Source organism: Chinchilla lanigera, unplaced genomic scaffold, assembly GCF_000276665.1.
Source record: "Chinchilla lanigera isolate Chin_1 unplaced genomic scaffold, ChiLan1.0 scaffold00038, whole genome shotgun sequence".
In the NCBI taxonomy this organism is placed as follows: domain Eukaryota; kingdom Metazoa; phylum Chordata; class Mammalia; order Rodentia; family Chinchillidae; genus Chinchilla; species Chinchilla lanigera.
In genome coordinates this window covers 20767077-20779666 of record NW_004955439.1, presented here as the reverse complement: position 1 = coordinate 20779666, position 12590 = coordinate 20767077, and the positions used below count along the sequence as shown (strand labels likewise).

The 12590-nt window shown below is 49.2% G+C and overlaps 1 protein-coding gene across 1 annotated transcript in view; it reads left to right on the top strand.

The window, feature by feature from the left end:
- The window catches only part of Igf2r (insulin-like growth factor 2 receptor), a gene marked incomplete in the record, with an annotated part of 119845 nt that overhangs the window by 95093 nt on the left and 12162 nt on the right, over window positions 1–12590 (top strand). The window contains 8 exon segments of the mRNA XM_013517350.1: window positions 452–601; window positions 2726–2887; window positions 3949–4156; window positions 4484–4630; window positions 5540–5774; window positions 6532–6668; window positions 11323–11437; window positions 12279–12425. Of these exon segments, the coding sequence (XP_013372804.1) occupies window positions 452–601; window positions 2726–2887; window positions 3949–4156; window positions 4484–4630; window positions 5540–5774; window positions 6532–6668; window positions 11323–11437; window positions 12279–12425 (1301 nt within the window).

Genomic DNA, 12590 nt, shown 5'->3' with positions numbered 1-12590 from the left:
TACTCAGAATTATTGAGCAACTACTGTCAGAAACAGCTGGGGTAAGCAGTAAAAAGTAGTGAGAGAACCTGTCCCCTCCTCCAAGGACACACCCACCAGGGACTGCCCAGCTGCATACCCGGGCAGTCCTAGGGCAGTGTGGAGCAGGAAGGAGACAAATCAGTATTGGGGACTGCGAGTAGGAAATGCTCTCTGGTCCTGTGACCTAAGTCAGAAGCCTGGTGGCATCCCAGGTGGGAGTGGAGAGAGGCATTCTCATTGTGTGGACTGTAATAATTGGTCATGAAGTTCTTCGGTAGCATCATGGGGTCCAGGTGTCCCATTTGAGTTGAGATTCACTCAGTTTCTCTAGATGCTGCTTGTTTCCAGAGCTGATGATTCTGTTCTTGCTCTTATTCCATAACCTGGGGAACAATTTCCTGAAATGCTGTGTGCTTTGTTTTTTGTTTAGGATATTGGCCGAGTCACGGGCCCCCCGAGGCTCAGTCCAGGAGGAACTGAAATTTACCTGACTCTTGAAAGTAGTACTCCATGCTTAGCCGACAGGCATTTCAACTACACCTCGATCATCACATTCCACTGCAAGAGAGGTGTCAGCATGGTGAGTGGGTCTCCTGTTGCAATTTCAGCTACAGGCTGGATGGCTGTAAAGCATTCTCTAAGTGGAAGGATGCCCTGATTCAAATTCCTACCTTGGGTAATATGTGCCTCCATGGTACATCTGGGACATTCACAGCCAGTGGTTGAGGAATGAGTCAGCTCACTCTGAGTTCACAGCACGGAGGCTTGAGTGATATTAAGTACAGTGCTGCTGCTGTATAAAGGGTTCATAGATTTTTCTGCTTTTTTCCTGTGGCATTACTGATTTTCTTCTTATTGGGAAGTCAAGACTTAGGCAGTTACCGTCATTCACAACCAAGCCTAAATTCAGAAGCTAGGAAAGAACAAAAGATATCTAGAGTTGATGTGGCTACTGCAAAGTAAAACATTTTACTGATAGGGAGGTATTAACTTCTGTCTTCTGCACATTAAAAGAAAAACCAGCTTCTGTTATAATGAGAACCAGCTTGTGTTAAATAGGTCTTGCCTGTGTGTTCTCTTGACATCCTCCCAACCACTGTGAACAGAGCTAAAGTAGGGGATGGGGACCCTGCTCACAGTAGCCATGGGTGGCTCTGCCCCTGGTAGGTGCACAGTGGACAGTCCCTTATCTGTGCTTCTGCTGTCCACAAGGTTCTGTATACCAGTCAGAGGCTAGTTAGGGTCTGTATTTGTCCCTAACGTGACTATTCATATGTCCTGCTGCAGGCTTTTTTTGGATTTTTTTGAGTCTTTTTGAGATAGGGTCTTGCTCTGCAGTTCAGGGTGGCCTTGAGTTCACTTTGTAGCCCAGTTTGGCCTTGAACTTGTGGTGATCCTCCTGTCTTAGCCTTCTGAGTGGTGGGATTATAGGCGTGTACCACTATGCCCAGCCTTTGCTGCAGAAATATTAATGTGTTTTGATTACAAGTGTGTGTCATGTAATAGGAATAATATCCCAAATCACCTCTTCTAGATATGAGTTCTGAGGTTCATCAGACCCACAGGAGTTCAGGTGACAGTTTATGGCTCTGTTAGGTGTCTTATTTCAATAAAGATGACCCTGATTTCTTGGCCCAGAGCAACTTTGTAAAGGAAAAGGTCACTGTGACTCTAGCTATACAAGTGCCAGTGGTGGCAGGAGGTGACTTGGCATCTGTTTGACAGGAGGATAATACTGAATGGTTACTGAGAAAGGGGAAGACAGACCATTACTGCCAAAGGCCACTCCACAGAGAGGCCCAACGCACCTCAGGGCCTTTGGGCCTGTTGCAGTCCTGTGTTATGGAAGGAGAATGACACCGGGCAGTCCCGGTGTCTCCCTGCGAGCATGCCCGTGGTGGTGGGGAGGTCTTGTGCACTGCAGGCAGGCTCAAGATCTCAGCAGCACTTCATCCTTGCATGTGGCTTCCTTGGTTCTGTCACTCCTCCGCCTCATCATGGGGGACACTGGGTTATCTCACAACCAGTTAGTGTGGCCGTCCTCACCTGCAGCTCCACAGATGCAATCCCACCACTCTGAGAGGGAGAGGCTGGAGGATTACAAGTGCAAACCCAGCATGGCTAACTTAACTGCTTAGTGAGGGCCTGTCTTAACAGAAAATTTAAAAAATGGCTGGGGGCAGGTTGTGGTGACTAATGCCTGTAATCCCAGCACTTGGGAGGCCGAGTCAGGAGGAACGCTGCAAGTTCGAGCCCAGCCTGTGCTACATAGTGAGACTGTCTCAAAAAGTCTGGGAATGTAGTTCAGTGCAAAGACCCTGAGTTCCATCCTCAGCACCACAAAGAACAAAACAACAACAACTACAAAACCAAATTGAATTCCTGACTGGTGCCCTCATGCGTTCTTGTTGCTCTCAAGTGAGGGAGGTATAAAGAAATGGAGGGAAACTTGGCCTGTGGAACATGTGGCCATGTCATGTCTTGCCTCCCCTCATCGTGCCCCTGTGTCTAGAGGTAGTGGACCTGGTTGTGAGTATAGAGGCGCCCTTGCTGTTCCGCATGTGCAGGTGTCAGTCTCACAGACGTGTCTAGGGACATTTAAAGGCCCCTTTCTTCCAAGGACCCTGTAGCATAGAACATCTGGGGCCCCTCATCTGTATGTTAACTAGAGGGTGGTTTTGACCCTTGCTCTTCACAACCCCAGGGAACTCCGAAGTTGATCAGGACCAGCGGGTGCGACTTTGTGTTTGAGTGGCAGACTCCAGTCGTCTGTCCTGATGAGGTGAAGATGGAGGGCTGTGCCCTGACAGATGAGCAGCTGCTCTACAGCTTCAACCTGACCAGCCTTTCGAAGAGCACCTTTAAGGTAGCCTCCCCCGACCCTTGTCTGAGTAGCACCTGGTGACAGCACGGTTGCTGGTGCTCTGGGATGGTCTGAGGCTGGGTGGTCATCCTAGCAGTGCCTGCAGGGGAGGTTCTCATGTCAGGTGTTCAGGCTCAGTGTAAAGGAGGGTTTCTGATATTGTGCCACCAGCATTGTACCGCAGGCCACAACAGAGCTTCTGTCCTTAGGGCTTTGTGAGGATCAAATGACCTGATGGGGCAGGCAGCGGGCCTCTGCTTCAGACAGAGAGCACCAGGGCAGCTGGGGCACATACATACACTGGGCCATGCACACACAGGGCAGGGCCAGATCTGTGTTGGTCAGCAGCAGTCCACAGGAAATTCCTCCTGGTCTTTAGCCTGGCTTTAAGATAAGACAAGACAGGTAGCTGCCAGCCACAGAGATGAAGGAAGAAGGGAGTTGGAGAAGCTCCTGGTGTGTGTCTCAGTGAGTGTTGTGTTGCAGCCCCCAGCCTGTGTGTGGACTGTTGGCCTTGTCCCTGAGGTGTTGGTGTCACTGGTGGCCAAAGCCCTGGACTTCTAAGCCTGGCAGTCTAGATGCTGCCAAGTCATTTGTTGGATGGACCGGGCATAAGCCCCAGCATGGAGAGCTCTGAATTCTGTGCTCCTGGGACAGAGCTCTCTGCCCTGGGGTAAGGCCCTCCTGTAGGTGCGCTGCAGATGTGGTCACACCAGGGAAGGGCAGAGTGAGTGCCGAGAGCAAGTAGACATAGCACTGAAGTGTCTGCTCAGCTCATCAGCTTAGCATCCACAGTACCCCATCGCCTGGGTGAGGAAACAGGCTGCAGGAGGGAGAGTTGAGCAAGAGGAGGAAGAAAGCTGGCCTGGCGGGCAGAGAATTGTGACACTTTCTGATGGCCAGATGGAGGCGTCCAGAGAGCCAGCAGAGTAGTCGCTCTCTGGAAGTGGCCCTGGGCCTGGGGAGAAGGCAGGAGAGCCCTCTGGCCTGACAGACTGCGGCACTGTGTCTCTCTGGAGCCCTGGAGCCGCTGCTCTGTTCATAGCCATGGTGTGTCTGTGCAGGTGACTCGAGACTCACACACTTACAGCGTGGGGGTGTGCACCCCAGCGGCTGGCCTGGACCAAGGAGGCTGCAAGGATGGCGGCGTCTGTCTGCTCTCAGGAAGCAAAGGGGTATCCTTTGGACGGCTGGCATCGATGCAGCTGGATTACAGGCACCAGGATGAAGCGGTCATTCTGAGCTATGTTAATGGTGATATTTGCCCTCCAGGTAAATCTTTGCAGCACCATTCATTTTAAATTCCTGGATTTAGCAGCAGGAAAAAAAATTCCCTAGGGATGCAGTTTTAAATCTTGTGAGGGCTACAGCCTTGCAGTTGACGGTAACTCATTCTGTCCTTTCTCCTGGTCTTGAGCACTCATACTTTGAACACTTTGTCCTTTGTGCTCTGCTGAGTCTCGACAGGTGGATCCTGGCTGTCACACAGGTAGCTCAGCATGGACAGCTTCCTTAGAAGCCCCTCCTTGGGTGTCCTCGTGAGGTACCATGATGTAATTACTGAATCTGGATCATTCAGATGTTCTTTCTGCGTTGCAGAAACAGAAACAGGGGACCCCTGTGTCTTCCCCTTCGTACTCAATGGGAAGAGCTACGACGATTGTGTGCTGGAGGGAAGGACGAAGCTTTGGTGCAGCAAGACCGCAAACTATGACAGAGACCACGAGTGGGGGTTCTGTAGACAGAGTGAGTGGGGAGCCCTGTGGCCTGGCACAGCCCTGCAGCCTCTTGAGGCTCCGCTTATACAGAGAATATTAGGGCCATCGAGTTACTAAGGCAGTGATTCTGCTGCGTAACTCTTTGCCTCCTGGATCATCGGGCGGTTTTATATGCAGACTGAAGTGGAGTGTGTGGAGATGTGAGTCTGGCTGGCCATTAGGTGGAAGGAGTTGTGTCTGCATTACCAGTTTTCAGCCCTGGTGATTCAGATTTTTGCTTATACAAAAATGCTGCCTGTTCAAGTCTTTGGGGTGGCTGGGGAGGTATTCAGGAAAAGCGAGGACTCACTCACTCACGTTCCGCCCTGAGGCAAGCACGGCCTGAGGTGCGCTGGAGCAACTGGAGCTTTCGTGGTAGGCCAGACTTAGCACATTGACCCTTCAGTGCTTAGAGAGTGCTCTCCTGAGATGCTCCTCCCGATATGATGTGAGTTCCCAGGGAGAGTGAGACAGGAACAATACATGAAAATCCTCATTCTCATAAATGATCAGGAACAAAAACATTAGAAACACAGATATTAAATTTACAAATAGTTGAGATTTAAAGGCTTTTTAAAAAAGAATGTTACTCCTGGTCCGTCAGATAACAGCAGTTTCTAGCTAGTTACAGTTATTTTACTGCTGCTGTGTTAATTGTGCTATCATTATCAGTATGTAATTAGATGCTAAGTACTGCTCTATCAGTACTGCTTCTGCCATAGCTGTTTAGGGCTGAGACCCTACATGCGTGGAACAGGTGAACCCTAGGCAGGGCATTGAGAGAGGAGCTGCCAGGTGCTTGAGAGTCAGGAGCACCAGCTGCAGCAGACAGGGAGGAGATGAGGTGGGTGCTAGACATGGGCTGGGTCTCACTGTTTCCATGCCTGCTGCTCCCCAGGCGACAGCCACCGGACATCGGCCATCACATTTAAATGCGACGAGGATGAGGACATCGGGAGACCAGAGGTCTTAAGTGAAGTTCGTGGGTGTGAAGTGGCATTTGAGTGGAGAACAAAAGTTGTCTGCCCCCCGAAGAAGATGGAGTGCAAATTCATCCAGAACCACAAGACCTATGACTTGCGGCTGCTGTCCTCTCTCACTGGGTCATGGTTTTTCGTGCACGAAGGAGCCTCGTGAGTACCCTGCTCCCTGGCCAGCCATGCTGTGCTCTCAGGACTCGGGCCGGAACTGAGCTGCCTTAGCAGTACTTGGCTCATCATGGTTTGCTATAGTTGGCAACGATGGGAATTCCACATGCGTGTGGGGCTTGGGATGATCCTCAGTGTGATTGTGCTCCTGGGAACCAGCTCAAGCTTATTGCTCAGGGTCCCTCTGAAGTCAGGATGCGTGCAGGAGCTCTGATGAGCAGATGGAGCCTTCAGAGCCCAGAGAACATGGCCTGGGTGGAGGCCAGGCTTAGTTTCTGCCTTGCTCAGGTTTCTGGGCTGTGTGAGGGCTTTCTTAGATCTCTGGCAAATCCTTTCAGTTGCCTTTGCTAACTCAGTTGTCCTAAGTGTCCCATGTGCAGAGTGGCCACGTTGTCAGGTACCCTTACCTCCTCAGGGCCTCTTATAGAGTAGACATGCGAAGAGGAGGACTTAAATAACCTTAAGTACAGTAAACAGCTTGCTAGGATGTGAGCTGCTTCTCTCTACTCCACCCTCTTCTCTTCCTGACCCACACGGCATAGGGCCTGTGTGGGTGGGAGTTCTGCCAGTGTCCTTGTGTGGTTGGCTGCCTTTGTCAGTGCTGACCTGCTTTGTGGCCACCTCTCCTGCAGAGCTGTTCCATGGCTGCTCTTGGCCACAAAGTGAACACTTGGCTGTCCTATGTGTGTTAGGCTAGGGGTGAGACTTACATTCCTCTCCCTCCCTGTGTGTTTTTCTGCAGGTATTTCATAAATCTGTGTCAGAGAATATACAAAGGGCCCCTCGACTGCTCCGAAAGAGCTAGCATTTGCAGAAAGAACACATCTGGCCAAGTACAGGTCTTAGGACTGGTTCACACGCAAAAGCTGGATGTCATAGGTAAGGCTGATTTACAATCATTGTCATACTTGGCTCCAGGTGCTGGGCAGAGATGGGAAGTCAGTCATCCTTGCTGTGATGGAGAGAGTGTATGGGCGTTGGTAGAAACCTCCAGGTGTCACTGCTGTTGACTCTTGGGCACTCCAACAGTTCTTGGAAATAGTGCCCTGTGTGTCATCCAACATGGCAGGTCCAGTCTGAGTTAGCCTCCCCTGCAGCTCGTGTTCTGCTGTAGACTCAGCATCTTAATCATTGTATCCATGCACACATTTGTTAGGAAAGCCAGGTAGGTGCATGGGGCTTAATAGAGATAATTCAGGAATATATTTTCTTAACAGTTTGGAAAATAATAATGATGCTTTTTTGTACTTTCAGTAGAAAGTGTATCTTGGAATTGGTGTTGAGTGAAAGTTGTTTTTCATTGTTTAAAGAAGAGAGGTAGTGGTTTCTTAGTGGAGAATGACATGAATGTTTTAGAGGAACTTTAGAAATATTCCTCTTTGCCCAGGAGGCTGCAATGGGCTTCCCTGTGTTTGCTGGTTAAGCCACAGAATGATATAACTCAGCTCCAGATGTCAAAGTGGAGGAAGGAAATTCTGAGGAAACCTCTGTGACCTTTTATTTTTGAGACAGGGTCTGGTATATAGTGCCAGCTACCCTTAAGCTTGCTTATGTAACCCAGGCTGGCCTTAAACTCTCAGCAGTCCTCCTGCCTCAGCCTCCCTGAATGCTGGAATTAGAGGTGTGCACCACCACGCTCAGCCTGTGTAACCTTTGATAAAAGTCAAACCTTGAGGGTTAGGGGTTCAGCTCAGTTGTAGAGTACTTACCTATTTAGAGTGAGGTCTTGTGTTCAATTCCTAGTACTGCCACAAAAACATAACAAACCTTAAATTCTGAAAGTTGGTTGTAGAAGCAGAGTTGATATACAAGAAGTAGTGACCAGAGCTACCACTGAGATCTGCTTTCTCTCTGGAGAATCTGGTCACTCTTGCTGCTGTTTCTGCATTGCTGCAGAAAGGGTGAGAACAGGAGCCCAGCCCCGAGAGCTGTTGTACTGGGAATTCAGTTTCCCACACATTAACACCATAACATTTTCCCCAAGTGTGTCCTTCTTCGTGCAACATACATGTATTCCATCCGAGTAACTTACAAGTGACTTTCCAACATCAATGCAAAAGGCCTGATGTCCAGAGTCTTATCAAAGTGAGATACGGGTGAACTGAAAGCAGGATTCATCCTGGGGCAACTCCCTCTCCCCCAGCTATGAGCCTGTGAGATTAAACAAGTCACATGTTTTCAAAATACAATGGCAGAACCGGTATGAGCTAGACCTTCCCATACCAAAACAGAGAACTAGGTGAGAAAAGGATGACTAGTTCCAAGTAAGTCCAAAGTTACAGACAGTGTTAAATCTTAATGTATTTCTGGCTCTGCTTGCTACTTGAAAAGGCCGGTGACTTGAAATCACCTTGTTGGGTCAAGGAAAGGAAAGACATGTACTTGGAAAGCCGGCAACCAAAGTGGCAGAGGTTATTGCTGACAAAGTCTGTCTTGGGTTGCTAGGAGCACGAAGGACTTCGCTGGAGCCAGAGGAGCAGAGGCAGTGGGCACGAAGGTCTTTGTCATCTAGGGCCTATTTGTTTCTTTCTGTTAGAATATCCTTGGGATCAGTCCCAATAGTCCCAGTAGTTCTTTTAGATAAACAGGTTATTTCCCTGCAAGTTAAACATTATATTATCTTCAAATAAAGAACAAGATTAGCACATCCTTGCCCCATGCTTTGATGTTAGCTGGAGACCATCAGATGTTGGGTAAATCTAGAGAAAAGTTATTGATTAGCAGGTTTTAGGACTTGTATCCTTTTAGTTTCTTTTCCTGGGAATAGCTAACCTGGCAGTTAACCATTATGATATAGAAGGTGTCTTTCCCTGGAGACAGAAAGTGGAAGGCTACAGGTCTAACTTGTTAGGTAGCTTTAGTCAGAGATGTCACCTGCAGTCGAGCGAGTAAAAGACTGAGAATATAGAATATTGTAACCTCCAAGATGAGTAAGAGTCCTGCCTTCCCCACCTATGCTAGGGATTGAACCCAGGGCCTTTGCATTGAGCTGCATCTTCACCCCTTGTTTATTTTGAGACAGAGTCTTTCTAAGTCCCTCAGTGCTCAGGCTAGACTCAAAATTGTGATTCTGTGAAGTGAACCAAAAGCACATGAAGCTGGAGGATTTGTTTAGGTTTTCCCTCAGTGAAGGTTAAGACTCTGGAATAATCTTTCACTCCATCTGCCACTACCTGGGCGCACTGGAACAGAGCTGGGGTCACGGGGCCGCAGACGGCCCCAGTGCTGTGGAGCAGCCACACAGCAACTCACTCGCTGGGGCTTGTGCCTGCAGCTGTCTGGGATTGTTGGTAGCTCTACAGTTCTCTGGTCTTGGAGGCCACTTACTCCTACAGGTATAGCAGGAATTGGCCTGGTGGGGCGACTGGGGGAGGGCCCCATTCCCGTGGGGAATGTCTGCTGGGCCCCCACACCATGTGACAAACGTAGCCTTCAAAATCTTGGTGGAAGCCTCACAGCTGTGTGCTCTGTGTATGTGCAAAGTCAGTACCATGTGGATGCTGCCAAGACCAGTGCCTGTGCCCTGGGCCCCCCGAGCCAGAGCGGGCCCACGGGGAGCACTGGGCTAGCATGGGGTGGGAAGGCAGCGTGCTGAGCCTTCAGGGGCACGCTTTGCACCTTTCTCTCCATGTCTGGCCTGTCTGCATCTGAATGCCTTCCTCGTCGTCCCCCATTGTCTGGATGACTAGCACCTGGCTCCACCCGGCCTGATGATCTCGTAGCAAAGGTCACTTGGACACAGTATTTTCTCCTAAGCATGCCTTTTCATTCTGTATGTGGCTTTTTTCAATTTCAGGCTATTTTCAAAAGTTTTACTTGTGCTTCCCTCTTAATTATAAATTCTATCTTTAAATCATTTCCATCTTCTCTCATTTTGGTGTTAAGCAGCCAAAGGAAGCCTTGCAGCTGCCTGCACACCTGGTAGTTTAGATGTCTCTTCTGCCAGGTGTCCTTGCCCATTGCTCTGAGGATCAGTTTGCCTTCCAGAAAGCCCTAGGACTCAGATAGAATCCACCATATTCTTTTAAGACAAGAGTAGCCTTTACTGTCATTTCCAGTATAGCGTTCCTTCTTTTCACCTAAGACTCGTCAAGGCCTTTGCTATGTTCTGTCAGTGTCCCAAGTTGCAACCCCCGGGAGTAGTCAGTTTCTAAGCAGTTACATGTGTGGCTTACGTTGCTTCTCTTCTGAGCCCTTGCTAGTGTTGTGTCTGCATAGTGTTGTCTTCAGTGTTTTTTGCCAAATACTAGGACATTTCTAGGCACTCCTTCATACCCTGCTGGCCTCCCCATCACCCAGATCTGAAGTGGTGGCACTTCTCATGGCAGTGCACACACTACCACCCCATCCCACTATTCTGCCGTCCATCTTGTGCTGCAGTACAATGCCTGATTTGGGGAAGTTTTGTTTCTCTCAGTTCTGGAAACTGGGAAGCCTGAGATCAAAGGGCTGGCATCGGATGAGGGCTTTTTTGTTGTCACCCCACGACGAAGGACAGAAGGCAAGATAAGGGACCAAACGTGTTATCAGGAACCTTTTCTGATGATGGCATTTCCCATTCACAAGGACGCTTGCTCATGACCTGATCACCTTTTCTGTGTTGGGGTTAACTTTCCAACCGTGTGTTCTGGGGCGCACACTCACACCACAGCAGTGTCAGCTCCAGGGGGCAGATGAGATGGGCTGTTCACATGAAGGCAGCTGAGATGCAGAAGTGCATGTGTGCTCTTCATGTATATGAGGCGTCTGTACCAAAGTCTGTGAGTGTTTCATTCTATTGTCTAGGAGTTTAAATAAATTTGCTTAAAATAGTGGAAATTTCCCCAAAACTTAGAAACACAGAAACACAGTATTTAAAACATTAAAAAAGAGTAGTTTCAAAGTTACGGCAGGGCTGAGACCCTGGAGCTGCCTCCCCATCCTTGTCCAGCAGTCTTTGCTGCCCTGGCCTGTGTCCCGTGGGGATGTGCGAAGCCAGTGCTGTCCCCTTGCTTTCTTCACATGTTCCTGCCGCAAGTGGTTTGCTCGGTGCTTCTCCTGAAGATATCATCTGTCTGTTGAGCCAGGCTGGCTCAGGCTGTCTTCACACAGTAGCCGGAGCAGCCACTGTCAGGCTCTCAAGAGGGACATGAGAGCTGGGATCCAGTTACTGTGCTGCCTCTGGATACTTGCAACTTAAAGCATGTGCTGACAGCTGCCATTATGAGGTCCTGTCTCTGTGCATTCCTGCAGACCCCTTCTCTGCACCCCTGTGACTTCTGATCCCGTGCACTTGGGGTGAGGCAGTGGAGGTGCAGAAAATCAACATCCTGCAGCTGTGAAGCTTGTGAACAGGAGGGCTCAGGTTTGAACCCAGTTTTGCTTTGCTGGCAGTATGGTGCAGGACAGTAGTTGCCACTACACTTGGTGGTGGTGAGAACAGCTCGATGGAACACATTTTGTCCTGGCCCCTTCAAGTTGATTTTGCCTTTTGACATTAAGCCTTTAATTACACATTAGAAATAACTTCAGTTTAATCATTGTTGTGTTTCAGATGACAAAGTTATCGTTACTTACTCAAAAGGCTATCCCTGTGGTGAAAATAAGACTGCGTCCTCTGTTATTGAGCTGGCCTGTGCAAAGACCGTGGGTAGACCTTCATTCAAGAGGTGAGGGGTGGGCTGAACATGCAAGTCCTCTTGGGTCCCATGGGGGTAGGGAAGGTGCACTCCAGGGAGGGGATGTTGAGGATGTCACCATAAGCAGGGACTGGGGCCTGGGACCTGGGACCTGGGGGCCACAGGAGGAAGTCCCTGGTAGCGTGCAGAGACATGCCATTAGTTGGCTGATGCAATTTCTTTAGCCTTGCTTGCCTTAGAGAGTAAGGTCCTGAACTGGGTTTGATGCTGAGCACACTAGTTGACAGCGTGAACTGGGCTTTGTCTTTCAGTGTCATGGTAGAGCCAAGAGGGCACTGGACTTGCACCAGAGAGGTTCTTGGATGAAGTTTGAATTTTCCAGGCAGAGTTTTATAGTGCTGGGGGGAGTTTGGCCAGCAGTGGGGGCATGGAAACTGGGAACAGATTTCTTCTGGAAGCTGGGCTTAGAAAAGAAGAGTCCCAGAAATTGTCTGGGACTTCTGTAATCTGTGGGTCTTAAGAAGGCTTTAAAAGTCAGGAATTTAGAAATCTGGGAGCAAGTACTTCCAGCTTTGAGTGTTGCACATTTTCCAGATTTTAAAACATATCCAGTGCTTACCTTCAGTTTTACATTACTGACGTGCTGTACAGTGATCTTTTTCCACAGTGCTAGAGAAAGACGAATGAAATTTCTCTCCTGCCCTGGCGCTGTCTGTGCTGTGCAGCGTGAGGACTGTCAAGGAGGCTTGAAAGCCCAGCTGGCCAGGCCTTTCCTGAGGGCTGGTGTGCTCTTTCCAGGCCTGGCCAGAATCTTTGTTATGGTCTTTTCACATCCCACCTGGGGGGTGACCTTGCTGCATCCTCCTTTTAGGTTTGACATTGACAGCTGCACCTACTACTTCCGCTGGGACTCTCGGGCTGCATGCGCCGTGCGGCCTCAAGAAGTGCGGATGGTGAATGGGACCCTCACCAACCCTGTGAATGGCAAGAGCTTCAGCCTTGGGGATATTTATTTTAAGTAAGTGAAACATTTTTCCTGTGAGCACAAAACATATTAAAAAATAAACCAATAATTCCAGTAATGGAGTGAGAGCTCCATTACAGAAATAGGTTTGTGTGTTTTAGTTACTGTTGCTGGAATAGTCCTATTTTGCTTAAACCAGAGAAAAGCATTACTCAGCTA